Source organism: Muntiacus reevesi, chromosome 5 (genome assembly GCF_963930625.1).
Source record: "Muntiacus reevesi chromosome 5, mMunRee1.1, whole genome shotgun sequence".
NCBI lineage: Eukaryota > Metazoa > Chordata > Mammalia > Artiodactyla > Cervidae > Muntiacus > Muntiacus reevesi.
In genome coordinates, this window is record NC_089253.1 from 18133855 (window position 1) to 18150190 (window position 16336).

The following is a 16336-nucleotide window of genomic DNA, read 5'->3' on the forward strand; positions in this document are numbered from 1 at the left end:
TGTTCTTCTTTGGATGTTTTAACATATAAATCTAAGAGAGGCTGGCCTCACCAAATGTTTGCACCAACAATGCAGGTATACACACGGTCTGTGATTGAACCACTTCCTATTACTCCAACTCGGGATGTGGCTACATCTCCCATTTCACCTACTGAGAATAATACCACTCCACCTGATGCTCTGACCCGGAATACTGAGAAGCAGAAGAAGAAGCCTAAGATGTCCGATGAGGAGATCTTGGAGAAATTACGTAAGCACTTAGTAGGTTTTTTAATTTCCCTCTGGTATGTGACTGGTTGAGCCCAAGGAGAATTCTGTTGCTATAAAGATCTAGGTTCTATGCTAGGTGTATGTCAGTGGCAGCTGTGCTTTATATCTTGCCAGACTGTGCCTCTTCTCACCTGTCCCTACAGCCACCTCCTCTGTCTCACCAGCCCTGATTAGATGCTTCATTAGGATGGGAATGTGATGAGAGAGTATGTGAATAGCACACTTCAGAGGCTGGGAATCACTTACCACAGGCTTGGCTTATGGAGATGACAAATAGCTTTTACTTACGATATAATCTGAAAGGTGGTGTTGAGAAAGACTGAGGCCTTGTCTAAACCTGGTGAAGAAGAGTGCTATGTTGATTATTGATGCTTCTGTTGGCAGAAGACGGATCTGCCATTTGGTATGAAAAGAAGGAAGGGAAACTAACATTTTGTGAGCCTGCAGTATGTACCAAATGAACATTTATTCCTCATTTTAGGGCTGTGAAGACAGACATTATAATCCTTATTTTTTGCAGTTAAGTTATTTGAGGCTAGGAATGCTAAATACTCTGCAAAAATTCATGCAGCCAAAAACTCACAGATATGGGATTAGCATGCAGCTTGTGCTCCTGTAATCAGAGCATGCTATTTCTTGTAGTCAGGTGGGAACTCCCATTTTTCTTTCTTTAGTGATGAGGAATATTAGGGCAGCTTGTTTCTCTTTTTCAGTAATCTGCAGGAGAATTCATATGAGAAGAAAGGAATGGGTTGGCCTGTAGGCTTGAAAAAATCATCTGACAAGGCTTTTGATTTATTCTTTGAACTTATCTACTTCTAAAGAGGATTTGATGTGACTGATCTGGCGAAGTCTGCCCACTGGCATTGCTTTCTAAAGCTGAGGTTTCTGGTTCCTCAGCTTAGTGGCTTTTGATTTCATCCTGATAATTCTTATTTGACTTTTTAAAAAATTTTCACTCTTTCCAAAGTTGCTCTTGCCCAGTGTTAGTTGCTCAGTCATGTCCAACTTTTTGCAATCCCATGGACTGTAGTCCAGCAGGCTCTTCTGTCCATGAAATTCTCCAGGGAAGGGTATGGAGTGAGTAGCCATTCCCTTCTCCATGGGATCTTCCTGCCCCCAGGATGGGACCTGAGTCTTCTGCATTTCAGGTAGATTTCTTTACTGTCTGAGCCACCAGGGAAGCCTCGCCCTTCCCCAGAGCCCTTATGAAATGATGAAATAAGAAAAGCCACTTCCCTTGTCATCTATATACTCTTGTTTGTATTCTTTTTCTCTGAATCAGATTTTTTTTTAGAAACAGTAATACTTGGAACATAGAATTTGCAAAAACAGATTGACCTGAGAGTTAAGGACCCTTGGGTTGAAGCCCTAGCACAGTCATTAACTTGGGTCTTAGGCAATTTTCTACTGTTCCCTGGCCCTCCTTTTTCTCATATTTTCAATAGGAATGTTAATACCTGTCTCATTTGTAAATCAAATAAGATAATGTATTTGAAGTGTATCAAATCCTAGTAATTGATATTATTGGAAAGTGCTTTGGACTGGGAGACCAAACCTGAACTCCTAATCTTAATTCTGACACCAGTTTGCTGTGTGACCTTGAGGGGAAGTATCTTCCCTTTGGTGGGGCTCAGTTTTACCATCTCCAGAACACTTTTTTTTTGAAACTGTGAACTTTCTCATACCTCTGTGTTTTTGCACTTGAAATACTTTCTGTTGTAACCCCTTCTTGACTTTCTCTCCCTGGCAAATTCCTCCTAACCCTTGTAAAAATTAGTGCGGATTCATTTCCCTTCTGAGGCCTTTCTGGTCTATATTTTTGCTTCTTTCTGTGTCACAGCAATTATTATATGTTCATGGAACTTTATACATGGTGTCTGTTTCCTATATGAGATTACAGCTTCTTGAGTGCAGAGACTGCCTTAACTGGGTTTCATCTGTCTCTTCATTTGTTGCACTCAACCTAGGGCTTAGTGCATAATAAGTGAGCATATTAAAATGAGTAAATGTTTATTGAATTGATGAATTTAAAAATGAATGAATAACTTTTAGGAGATTAGAAGTGGATTAGGGTACTATTATTCAAAGTGGTAAGGAGGTGAAATTTTTGGTTGAACTTTAAGAGGGAAAGCTAAGCGTCTTAATGTGGTTTTGGGCTATTGGAGATAGTTCTTTAATCTTTGCTGGCTCAGAGTTGGGGGAATATGGAGCTTGTTTTGTATTGTTGATCTGGGAAAAACTTATGTTCTTTATGTTATGTTATGTTCTTTATGTTATGTTCTTTATGTTCTCTGTTTCTTTCAAAGGGAGCATAGTGAGTGTGGGTGATCCTAAGAAGAAATACACACGGTTTGAGAAGATTGGACAAGGGTTAGTAGCCGCCTTTTGTTTCCCTAGAAAAGTGACTAAAAATTATGTGTGCTGATGTATATGATTTTGCTTTTGTTTTGCCTCTTATAAACCTTTTTCTTCATTCTCCACCTCACCCCTCACCCATCTGAAGGTGTTTTATTAGGCTGATCTCAGGTTTCCAGAGTTATGTTTTAATATGTGAGATGTGTGATTAGCTGACATTATTGCTAAAAATATCCCTGCACTGAGAGTGCAAAATCCATTTATTTTCTTACTACAAAAACCTTCTTCCCAAATTATAGCTCTGTTTTTCCATATTAACCTTGTTTACCTGGTGCTGAGACTTCCCAGCACTAATATGAAATGGAAGACAGACCTTACAGACTCTTCTGCTAGTATAATGGGCCCTGTTTTTCTCATGGATGACAGAAATCATGTCTCTTCCTCTCTGGTTCCATTTCTGCATCTTGACCTCAATGTACTGATTCAGCAAATCTTAGCTGAATCTCTGTTAGATACTAGGTGCCATGAGTACAGTTATGAATCGGACTGTGTCTGCTTTCAGAGAGACCCTCATATCTACAGAAGGAGATAGACAATCAAACAAAAAAATTATAATATACTGTGATAAGTCTTAAAAGTGTTTTTAAGCAAGAGAAGCCAGATATAAAAGAGCAAATACTGTGTGATTTTTTTATATGGAGTTAAAGAACAGGCAGAACTAATACATGCTAATGTAAGTCAGAATAATGGTTGTGTCTGGGAAGATTAGGAAGTAGCATGAGGGAACCTTGAGGGGTTGATGGTGAACATGTAGGTGTGTACATATCGAAAATTCATCAAGTTGTATACTTGAGATTTGTGCAGATTAGTTTAGGTAAGTTATGCTTTTAAAAAGAAAAAGAATGAGATTTCTATAGAGATACCCAGTTAGCTAAAATTAAAAAGAAACTGAAAAAAGTATCTGGCTTGTAGAAAGCGCTCAATGTTACATGAATGAAAACATTGTTGTTAATGACGTCATTGAAGCTTTCTGTTTTTTCTTTCTTTTTAAATTTTTGGTGCGCCAGGGCATCAGAAATTGTGGCACCGTAGTTGTGGCACATGGGATCTTCCTTGCAGCATGGGGGATTTTTAGGTGTGGTAGGGTGGCTTCTCTCTGGTTGTGTTGTGCAGTCTCCAGAGTGTGTGGGCTCTGTAGTTGTGGTGCATGGGCTTCATAGTTTTTAGTACATGGGTTCTCTAGTTGAGGCATGTGGGCTTAGTTACCCTGCGACATGGGGGATCTCAATTCCCCAGCCAGGGATCAAACCCGAATCCCCTGCATTGGAGGGTGGATTCTTAACCACTGGAATGCGAGGGAATTCCTCAGTTTTCTTTCTTATGTACCGAAAAACTTCTGAAATAAGATAAAGTAATGCATAGTATACTGATGTTGTATTTATACAGTATTCTATAGTTTACAGCTGTTATTTGCATCTATTGTTTAATTTAATCCTCAAAATAGCCTTAACACATTGAAAAGGCATTTTTTTCCTTGCCTCTGAGTAATCTGGGATGGTATTTTCTTTAGCTAATTACACTGAGATACTAAGAATGTAGAAGAAAGGTACACAGACAAGTGTGGATAAGTCAGATCCTATCTCTGGACATCAGTTTCTTCACTTAAGGGAGAGGGATTGTGGATTCAGGGTCTTTCACCTCCCAAACTGCTGATTATATATCTTATATATATGCATATGCAAATTATGTGGCCCATAAATAGGCACTATCTGCAAAAGTTTTGTCCTTGCTTCCTTGACAGGTCTGTTAGTGCTAAGAGAAGAATGCAATACTTATTAAGCACCTATGCTGATGTTTCCACATTCCATTATTTTAAAATTATACATGGAGTACTTCCATGGTGGTCCAGTTGTTAACACTTTGCCTTTCACTGGAGGGGTGCAGGTTCAATACTGCACCCCTGGTTGCAGTTGGGGCACTAAGATCCCACATTTCTCAGGGCCAAAAAACAAAACAAAACAGAAACAATATTGTAACAAATTCAATAAAGACTTTAAAAATAGTCCACCTAAAAAATTCTTATAAGAGACAAGATGGCAGGGTATGTGAATGTAGAGTACATCTCTCTCCATGGTATACGTCAGGAATACACCTTCAGACACAGAAGTGCATGCAGAATACCAGCTGAGAGTGGACAGGAGTACCTGACCAGTGGAAGGAATATATAGAACCATGCAAAACTCAGTAGGATGAAGCAACTAGGGGGATAAACAGGAGTGTTAGTAGGACTGGACCTTTGGCCAGTGGGGGAACTGAAGCAGGGCTCCAATCCCTACATCGGGGCAATTGTCTGAGCCAGAGGAGAAACATTTAAGGCTGAGAGTGAAACAGCTGATCTGTGGCAGCCTAAATGAAATGAGAATCAGACTATCCTTGCTGCAGCCATACATACCCTGGACAGGGATGCAGGTCCCCTGGAAGGCGCAGTGGCTGGGAGTTGGAGTTTAGGGATTGTGGAGCAATCTCAGGGTGAGGGCTGCTGTTGACTAGAGAGAGACAGATGGAGGGGATGTGAGGGAGAAGATTGTGGTGGGAAATGCTGGTGGAGGAAAGCCAGGCAGCCATGGAAGCAAGGTGATACTGCTGAGTCACACATAGAGGGGTGGGGCCATCACCATAGCTTCTCTCTCTACACATGCCAACATCAGCTGCTGAACAGTAGAGAGGCTGACCCATCAGTGCCTGACACACTGAGCTACAGAGCAGGACCCCACCCAGGGTGCCCCTTTAAGTGCCCGATGTGCTGGTCTACAGAGCAGGACCCCACCCAGGGTGCCACTTTAAGTGCCCGACGTGCTGGTCTACAGAGCAGGACCCCACCCAGGGTGCCCCTTTAAGTGCCCGACGTGCTGGTCTACAGAGCAGGACCCCCACCCAGGGTGCCCCTTTAAGTGCCCCGTGTGCTGGTCTACAGAGTAGGACCCCAGGCAAGGGAGCCTTCTAAGTGCCTACATGGGTGGAGCTACGGAGAAAGACTGGCCTAAGAGGCCTTCTGATCGCAAGCTGCAAGAGGCTCGAAAACAGACTGATAGGGCCATAACTCCTGCGGTGGAGGCAGTCCGTATCCCTGCACACTTGGCACTGCCAGGGTTCCCGAAAGCCAAGCAACTGGGTCACCTTCACGCTCAACTCTCACTGGGGCAGAGCTGTCACAGGCAAAAAAAAGTCTTGCATCTATGCGCGCAGGATCGCTTTGGTAGTGTTTGACTCTTTGCAACCCTGTAATCTGTGGCCTGCCAGGCTTCTCTGTTAGGGAGGGGGGTTCTACAGGCAAGAATACTGGAGCTTATTGGCCAATACTGGTTGCCATACCCTTCTAGAGCACTATATTTTCTGCTGCATAGCCACCAACTCCCCTGAGTACTTGGTGCAGCCAGAACCCCTGCAACCCGAGCAGCTCACCACCTCTACACCTGGCCCTCACGGGCAAGCCCAAGTCCTCCAGAGCAGCCTCAGGAGCAAACCCCAGTGGACGACCCACATGTAAAGGTGGAAATAAAACCACAATTGAAACCCAGGGGCAATGTGGCTAAGGAAGAAGACCCCAAGCCTTCCACCAGCTGTTCAAGCTGCAGATTAAATCCACAGGGTCAACTAGGTAGACTCTGTGTCCATGGAATATATAAAAGGACATTGAGAGCTCCCACAGAAGAAAGCGCACTAGTTCTGATGGCTGTGGACACTGGAGGCAAGAACACACGGGAGTAGGACCAGATTAGACTCTGAGACTCCCCCACAGCAGGTCCAGAGATCAGTACAGTGTTGGAGGGCCTCCTAGGGAGTCTGTGACTCTAAGTGAGGGAAAGGACTCTGACAGCAGTGACTCAAGAAAAACATTTATTATTCTTATCTTTTGACTTGTTCTGTAAATTCTTTTGGATTTTTTTTTCTTTTTCCCCCCCTCTGTTGTTGTTGATTTTGTTGGCACTATGAAATTAAGTTTTGAGCTTCTTTTTTTTTTCCTCAGTGACATTTTTTTATTGTTGTTATAAACCTCTGTCTCGACGTTGGGCTTTTGCAGTTCTGTGGAGTTTTCCATTTTTTTCTTTTCTCTTTTTTTAATTTTAATTTTTAATTTTTTAAAAATATTTTTCTACATTTATTCCTTTGTTTGCTTTCCCTACTGTTCTTTTCCCCTTGCAGTTAATCTTTAATGTATATAAATCTTCTTTATCAATCTCTATTTAACTTTGCATATCTATTCTTTCCTTTCTTCTCAATATATTTGTTAGTTTTATTTTCATTGCTTTATTCCCCAATTGGCAACTTGCTTTAGTTTTGTTTTCCAGTTTGTACTTTACTTAGTTTTGTTCTGGTAGATGTAATTTTGAGTTTCCTTTGTTCACCAGGTTAATCTATTATACTTTATTTTTGTTGGATTGTTTTGATTTTGCTTATGGGTGTATATGTATATGTATATATTCAGTCACACCTTTTTTTTATCCTTAAATTTTTATTGAAATATAGGTGATTTACAGTGTTGTAATTACAGTGTTCTGCTGTATAGCACAGTGAACCAGTTATACATATATTCACTTTTATGTTTTTTTTTAATTGAAGGATAATTGCTTTACAGAATTTTGTGGTTTTCTGTCATACATCACCAAGAATCAGCCATAGGTATATCCATGTCCCCTCCTTCCCAGACCTCCCTTCCATGTCCCTCCCCACCCCACCCTTCAGCCTGTCGCAGAACTCCTATTTGAGTTCTCTGACTCATATAGCAAATCCCCATTGGCTATCTGTTTTCCACATGGTGTTGTAAATCTCTATACTACTCTCTCCATACATCTGCCCTTCTCCCTCTTCTCCTTCCACCTTGTCCGTAGGTCTGTTCTCTGTATTTGTTTCTCCACTGCTGCCCTGAAAATCATTCATCAGTGTCATCTCCTCAGATTCCATGTATATGTGTCAGTATACGATATTTATATTTCTCTTTCTGACTTACTTCACCATATAATGGGCTGTAGTTTCGTCGATCTCAGAACAGATTCAAATGTGTTACTTTTTATGGCTGAGTAGTATTCCACTGTGTATATATACCACAACTGCTTTGTCCATTCATCTGTCGATGGACATCTAGGTTGCTTCCATGTTCTAGCTGTTGTAAATAGAGCTGCAGTGAACACTGGGGTACATGTGTCTTTTTCGGTTTTGATTTCCTCAGAGTATATGCCTAGGAGTGGGATTGCTGGGTCATATGGCAGTTTTTTCCCTAGCTTTTTAAGGAGTCTTCATACCATCTTACATAGTGGCTGTATCAGTTTACATTCCCACCAGCAATGCAAGTGTGTTCCCTTTTCTCCACACCCTCTCCAGCATTTATTGTTTGTAGACTTTTTGATGATGGTCATTCTGACAGTGACACTTTTTATTGCTGTTATAAACTTCTGCTTCTACATTGGATTTTTGCAGTTTTGTGGAAGTTTCCTTTTTTTTTCTCCTTCTGATTTTTTTTCTTTTCTCTTTTTTATAATTTTAATTTTTTTAAACCTATTATATTTTTTCTATGTTTATTCCTTTGTCTGCCTTTCCTACTGTTCTTTTTTCCTTGCAGTTAATCTTTAATGTATATAAATCTTCATCTATCTATTTTACTTTGCATATGTATTATTTCTTTTTTTCTTTTCTTTCCTCTCAACATATTTGTTATTTTTGTTTTCATTGCTTTATTCCCCACTTGGCACCTTGCTTTAGTTTTGTTTTCCAGTTTGCACTTTAGTTAGTTTTGTTCTTAACTGGTAAATATAATTTTTGATTTCTTTTGTATGCTGGGTCAATCTGCTGGACTTTATTTTTGTTGAACTGTTTGAACTTTGCTCCTGGGTATATATGTATATGTGTATATTCCTTTATTTTGATTATTATTTGCCTGATTTTGTAATTGCCATTTGTCTGGGGTTCATCTTTGATTTCTCGTTTTTGGATATTTGTTTTAATCTCACTTAATGCCAAAACGGGCCACTTGTAGAATCTTCGTTCCTGACCAGAGATCAAGCCCTGAGCCTTTGGAGTGGGAGCACTGACTCCAAGACCCTAGACTACCAGAGAACTAACCCTAGGGAGTATCAAATAGTGAGAACTCACACAAAGGAAACCACTTGAGTACAAGACCTGTCATCACCCAACCACCAGTAGCACCCTGTGCAGGATGCCTCATCTAAACAACAAATAAAACAAAAATATAAATTCAGTCATCTGTAGACAGGATTACCACCTCACTCAGCCTTGCCCATCAGAGGAAAAACAAACACCAGAGAGAAGAAATCCAGTTCCATACACCAGAACACAAAGCTTCCCTAACCAGGAAACCTTGACAAGCCAATCATCCAACCCCACCCACTGGGTGAAACCTCCACAATAAAAAGGAACCACAGACCACCAGAATACAGAAAACCCACTCCAGACACAGCAATCTAAACAAGATGAAAAGGCAGAGAAATACCCAACAGGTAAAGGAACATGAAAAATGCCCACCAAGTCAAACAAAAGAGGAGGAGATAGGGAATCTACCTGAAAAAGAATTTAGAATACTGATAATAAAAATGATCCAAAATCTTGAAAACAAAATGGAATTACAGATAAATATCCTGGAGACAAGGATTGAGAAGATGTAAGCAATGTTTAACAAGGACTAGAAGAAATAAAACAGAGTCAATTAAAAATGAATAATGCAATAAATGAGATAAAAAACATGCTGGAGGGAACCAACAGTAGAATAACAGAGGCAGAAGATAGGATAAGTGACGTAGAAGATAAAATGGTGGAAATAAATGAAGCAGAGAGGAAAAAAGAAAAAAGAATCTAAAGAAATGAGGAAAACCTCAGGGACCTCTGGGACAATGTGAAACGCCCTAACATTCTAATCATAGGAGTCCTAGAAGAAGAAGACGAAAAGAAAGGCCATGAGAAAATACTCAAGGAGATAATAGCTGAAAACTTCCCCAAAATGGGGAAGGAAATAGTCATACAAGTCCAAGAAACCCAGAGAGTCCCAAACAGGATAAACCCAAGCTGAAACACCCCAAGACACATATTAATCAAATTAACAAAGATCAAACACAACAAATATTAAAAGCAGCTAGGGAGAAGCAGCAAATAACACACAAGGGGATTCCCATAAGGATAACAGTTATCTCGCAATAGAAACTCTTCAGGCCAGAAGGGAATGGCAGGACATACTTAAAATAATGAAAGAGAATGACCTACAACCCAGATTACTGTACCCAGCAAGGATCTCATTCAGATATGAAGGAGAATTCAAAAGCTTTACAGACAAACAAAAGCTGAGAGAATTCAGCACCACCAAACCAGCTCTTCAACAAATGCTAAAGGATCTTCTCTAGACAGGAAACACAGAAAGGTTGTATGAATGCGAACCCAGAACAACAAAGTAAATGGCAACGGAACTATACCTGTCAATAATTACCTTAAATGTAAATAGGTTGAATGCCCCAACCAAAAGACAAAGACTGGCTGAATGAATACAAAAGCAAGACCCCTATATATGCTGTCTACAAGAGACCCACCTTAAAACACGAGACACATACAGACTGAAAGTGAAGGGCTGGAAAAAAATATTTCACGCAAATGGAGACCAAAAGAAAGTAGGAAAAGCTTAAAAGCTTTTGCACAACAAAGGAAACTATAAGCAAGGTGAAAAGACAGTCCTCAGATTGGGAGAAAATAATAGCAAACGAAGCAACAGATAAAGGATTAATCTCAAAAATACACAAGCAACTCCTGCAGCTCAATCCCAGAAAAATAAATGACCCAATCAAAAAAATGGGCCAAAGATCTAAACAGACATTTCTCCAAAGAAGGTATACAGATGGCTAACAAACACATGAAAAGATGCTCAACATCACTCATTATCAGAGAAATGCAAATCAAAACCACAATGAGGTACCATTACACGCCAGTCAGGATGGCTACTGTCCAAAAGTCTACAAGCAATAAATGCTGGAGAGGGTGTGGAGAAAAGGGAACCCTCTTATACTGTTGTTGGGAATGCAAACTAGTACAGTCGCTATGGAGAACAGTGTGGAGATTCCTTAAAAAACTGGAAATAGAACTGCCATATGACCCAGCAATCCCACTTCTGGGCATACACACCGAGGAAACCAGATCTGAAAGAGACACGTGCACCCCCAATGTTCATCGCAGCACTGTTTATAATAGCCAGGACATGGAAGCAACCTAGACACCCATCAACAGACGAATGGATAAGGAAGCTGTGGTACATATACACCATGGAATATTACTCAGCCATTAAAAAGAATTCATTTGAATCAGTTCTAATGAGATGGGTGAAACCGGAGCCCATTATACAGAGTGAAGTAAGCCAGAAAGATAAACACCAATACAGTATACTAACACATATATATGGAATTTAGAAAGATGGTAACGATAACCCTATATGCAAAACAGAAAAAGAGACACAGATGTATAGAACAGACTTTTGAACTCTGTGGGAGAAGGCAAGGATGGGATGTTTAGAGAGAACAGCATAGAAACATGTATATTATCAAGTGTGAAACAGATCACCAGTCTAGGTTGGACGCATGAGACAAGTGTTCAGGGTTGGTGCACTGGGAAGATCCAGAGGGATTGGGTGGAGAGGGAGGTGGGAGGGGGTATCCGGATGGGGAATACATGTAAATCCATGGCTGATTCATGTCAATGTATGACAAAAACCACTACAATATTTAAAGTAATTAGCCTCCAACTAATAAAAATAAATGAAAAAAAAAAAAGGAAAAACAAATCAACACAAATCTCACCATGTACAAAACTTGCACAAACCTCTGGACCAACCCTTAGGAGGGCAGAAACCAAAAGGAAGAAAGAATTCAGCCTTGAAGCCTGGGAAGAAGAGACCTCAAACACAGTAAGTTAAAAAAAATAATGAAATGGCAGAGAAATACTACACAAATGAAGGAACAAACTAGAAACCACAGAAGTCCGAGTAAGTGAAGAGGAAGTAGGCAAACTACCTGAAAAAGAGTTCAGAATAATGATAGTAAAGATGACCAAAAACCTTGAAAACAAAATGGAGAAAATGCAAGAATCTAACAAAATCTAGAAGATCTAGAAGAATCTAGCAGATTTAGAGACTAACCATACAGAGACAAACAAAACAATTACTGAAATTAAAAATACTCTAGAATGAGTCACTAGCAGAATATCTGAAGCAAAATGAATCAGTAAACTGGAAGATGAAAAGGTGGAAATAACTTCTGAAGAGCAGAATAAAGTAAAAAGAATGAAAAGAACTGAGGATAGTCTCAGAGACGGCTGCTGCTGCTATACAGCTTCAGTCGTGTCTGACTCTGTGCGACCCCATAGACGGCAGCCCACCAGGCTCCCCCGTCCCTGGGATTCTCCAGGCAAGAACAGTGGAGTGGGTTGGCATTTCCTTCTCCAATGCATGAAAGTGAAAAGTGAAAGTGAAGTTGCTCAGTCGTGTCCGACTCTTAGTGACCCCATGGACTGCAGCCCACCAGGTTCCTCTGTCCATGGGGTTTTCCAGGCAAGAGTACTGGAGTGGGTTGTCATTGGGACCATATCAAATGCACCAACATTCAAATTATAGGGGTCCCAGAAGAAGAAGAGAAAAAGAGAGGGTATGAGAAAATTTTTGAAGAGATTATAGTTGAAAATTTCCCCAACGTGGAAAAGGAAGTCATAGTCAATCATAGTCCATCAAGTCCAAGAGGCAGAAAGAGTCCCATACAGGATAAACCCAAGGAGAAACACACCAAAACACATACTAATCAAACTAACAAAGACTAAACACAAAGAAAGAATATTAAAAGCAGTAAGGGAGAAGCAACAAGTAACATACAAGGGAAACGGCTGATCTTTCAACAGAAACTCTGCAGAACAGAAGGGAATGCTGCTGTTGTTGCTAAGTTGCTTCGGTTGTGTCTGAGTCTGTGCCACCCCAGAGATGGCAGCCCACCAGCTTCCTCTGTTCCTGTGATTCTCCAGGCAAGAATACTGGAGTGGGTTGCGATTTCCTTCTCCAGTGTATGAAAGTGAAAAGTGAAAGCCTTCTCCAGAAGGGAATGGCAAGATATATTTAAAGTACTGAAAGGGGAAAATCTACAACCAAGATTGCTGGACCTGATAAGGATCTCATTCAAAATTGATGGAGAAATAAAAAGCTTTTCAGACAAGAAAAAGTTAAGAGAATTCAGTACAGCAAACTAGCTTTACAACAAATGTTAAAGGGACATATAGTCAAGAAATACAAGAAATGAAAAAAGAGCTATAAAATCAACCCCAAACTATTAAGAACATGGCAATAGGGACATATATATCAATAATTACTTTAAATGTAAATGGATTAAATGCTCCAACCAAAAGACACAGATTGGCTGAATGGATACAAAAACAAGACCCATATATGTGCTGTCTATAAGAAACCCACTTCAGAGCTAAAGACACATATAGGCTGAGAGTGAGAGGATGGAAAAATATATTCCACGCAAATGGGAAACAAAAGAAAGCTGGAGTAGCAATCCTCATATCAGACAAAATAGACCTTAAAATAAAGAATATTACAAGAGATAAGGAAGGACACTACATAATGATCAAGGGATCAATCCAAGAGGAAGACGTAACAATTGTAAATATCTATGCACCCAACATAGCAGCACCTCAATACATAAGACAAACACTAAAAGATATAAATGGGAGAAATTGACAGTAACACAATAATAGTAGGAGAGTTTACCATCCCATTCACACCAGTGGACAGATCATCAAAACAGAAAATTAACAAGGAAACAAAAGTTTTAAATGATACATTAGATGAGATGGTTCTCATTGATATCTTCAGGACATTCCATCCAAATGCAGAAGAATACACCTTCTTCTCAAGTGTGCATGGAATATTCTCCAGGATAGAACTGTACACACAAAATTATAAGACACTAATGAAAGAAATCAAAGATGACATAAACAGATGGAGAGAGATTCTATGTTCCTGGGTAGGAAGAATCACTATTGTGAAAATGACTGTACTACCAAACGCAATCTACAGATTCATTGCGATCCCTATCAAATTATCCATGGCATTTTTCACAGAACTAGAACAAAAAAATTTCACAATTCATATGGAAACATGAAAGACCCTAAATAGCCAAAGCAGTCTTGAGAAAAAAAAATGGAGCTGGAGGAATCAACCTTCCTGACTTCAGATTATGCTACAAAGCTATAGTCATCAAGGCAGTATGGCACAAAAACAGAAATATAGACCAATGGAACAAGATAGAAGGCTCAGAAATAAACCCACGCACCACTGAGTACCTTATTTTTGACAAAGAAGGCAAGAATATGCAATGGGGCAAAGACAGCCTCTTCAGTAAATGGTGCTGGGAAAACTGGACAGCTACATGTAAAAGAATGAAATTAGAGCACTTCATAACACCATACAAAAAATAAACTCAAAATGGATTAAAGACCTAAATGTAAGACCAGAAACTATAAAACTCTTAGAGGAAAACATGGGCAGAACACTCAGTGACATGAATCTAAGCAAGATCCGCTATGACCCACCTCCTAGAGTAATGGAAATAAAAGCAGACGTAAACAAGTGGGACCTGATTAAACTTAAAAGCTTCTGCATAGCAAAAGAAACTATAAGCAAGGTGAAAAGACAACCTTCATAATGGGAGAAAATAATAGCAAATGAAACAAATGACAAAGGATTTATTTCCACAATGTATAAGCAACTCATATACTCAATGCCAGAAAAGCAAACAACCCAGTCACAAAGTGGGAAAAAGACCTAAACAGACATTTCTCCAAAGAAGACACACAGATGGCTAACAACACATAAAAAGATGCTCAACATTGCTCATTATTAGAGAAGTGGAAATCAAAACCACAATGAGATATCACCTCACACCAGTCAGAATGGCCATCATCAAAAAGTCTACAAACAATAAATGCTGGAGAGAGTGTGGAGAAAAGGTAATGCTGTTGCACTGTTGGTGGGATTGTAAATTGATACAGTCACTATGGAAGATGGTATGGAGATTCCTTAAAAAACTAGGAATAAAACCACCATATGACCCAGCAATCCCACTCCTAGGCATATACCCTGAGGAAAGTAAAGTTGAAAGAGACACATGTATCCCATTGTTCATTGCAACACTATTTATAATAGCTAGAACATGATAGCAACCTAGATGTCCATCGACAGATGAATGGATAAAGAAGTTATGGTACATAAACACAATGGAATACTACTCAGCCATAAAAAGGAACACATTTGTGTCAGTTCTGATGAGGTGGATGAACCTAGAACCTATTATACAGAGTGAAGTGAGTCAGAAAGAGAAAGACAAATATTGTATTCTAACACATATATATGGAATCTAGGAGAATGGTTCTGAGGAACTTAAAGGGCAGCAGTGGAGAAGCAGACATAGAGAATAGACTTATGGACATGGGGAGAGGGGAGGAGAGGGTGAGATGTATGGAAAGAGTAACATGGAAACTTACATTACCATATGTAAAATTGATAGCCAGCGGGAATTTGCTGTATGGCTCAGGAAACTCAAACAGGGGGTCTGTATCAAGCTAAAGGGGTGGGATGGGGAGGGAGTTGGGAGGGAGATTCAAAAGGGAGTGGATAAATGTATACCTATGGCTGATTCATGTTGAGGTTTGACAGAAAACAAGAAAATTCTGTAAAGCAATTACCCTTCAATAAAAAAATTAAAAAATCTTAAAAAAACTATACATATCACATATACACGATAAATTGGTACTATTATAATTTTTGCTTGTTTTTTTCCCCCTTTAAGAGTGAAGAGTTTTGTTTGTTTGACTTGGAATTCATGTGTCTATATGTCTGTTAGAGGTAGAAGCAATTAAGTACTACCCAGTGGGCCCAAATAGCTTTCAGAGCCTCTATAATCATGGAGAAACAGTCTGAAAATGTCCAGTCCTGTGAGGCCTGGGCATTTTGCCTTTTAAGAATGGTATATCTGGTGGGATAAGGGGGAATGGGGACAGGAATATAGACATCAATTTTATGACAGAAGATGGCTAGAGGTAGGATTATGAGTAATGAGTAAGTAATTGCTAATGTAGAGAATCCAGTCCTTATTTGATTGTCCATATCTTTGATCTCAACTTCCTGACATGTAGCTACAATAAAATCCTAACCAAAGAGTTGTAGTTTGGAAGCTGATGACCGTAATTTCTGGCTTCCAGGCAAACTTAAAAGTGACTTTTCTCCCTGAATTGACATGACTTCTCTGGGAAGTGTAATCACAGGGCTTGCCAAGAATACATTTTTGCAGTACATAGAATTTTAATTTTCTTTCAATTGCATTGTGTAAATCTGACACATTGTCATGTAAGGTTACAAATATTGTTGCATACCACTCACAGATATACAGAGTTCATAGGCATAAAGTGAGATTTTTAGTCATTTTGAATGGACATGTTCACTTTCCTAGCATTATTTCAGTGTTTCTCTGCTTTCTTTCTCTGTTTTCTTTCTCTGTCCCTAATTTCTTTCCTCACTTCCTGATGGGCACTGGAGCCTATTTTCTCTTTGCTGCTACATACTGCCTTTCATGAGAGTGGACGAGATGAAGGGGAGGATCATTTTTTGCTACTATTT

The 16336-nt window shown here is 39.6% G+C and overlaps 1 protein-coding gene across 6 annotated transcripts in view; it reads left to right on the forward strand.

The window, feature by feature from the left end:
* Positions 1-16336, forward strand: part of PAK1 (p21 (RAC1) activated kinase 1) — a 162170-nt gene that overhangs the window by 116976 nt on the left and 28858 nt on the right. For all 6 annotated transcript variants that reach the window (XM_065937214.1, XM_065937213.1, XM_065937216.1 and 3 more), the window contains 2 exons: positions 76-250; positions 2580-2643. In XM_065937214.1, the coding sequence (XP_065793286.1) occupies positions 76-250; positions 2580-2643 (239 nt within the window). The remainder of the gene's footprint in view (positions 1-75; positions 251-2579; positions 2644-16336) is intronic.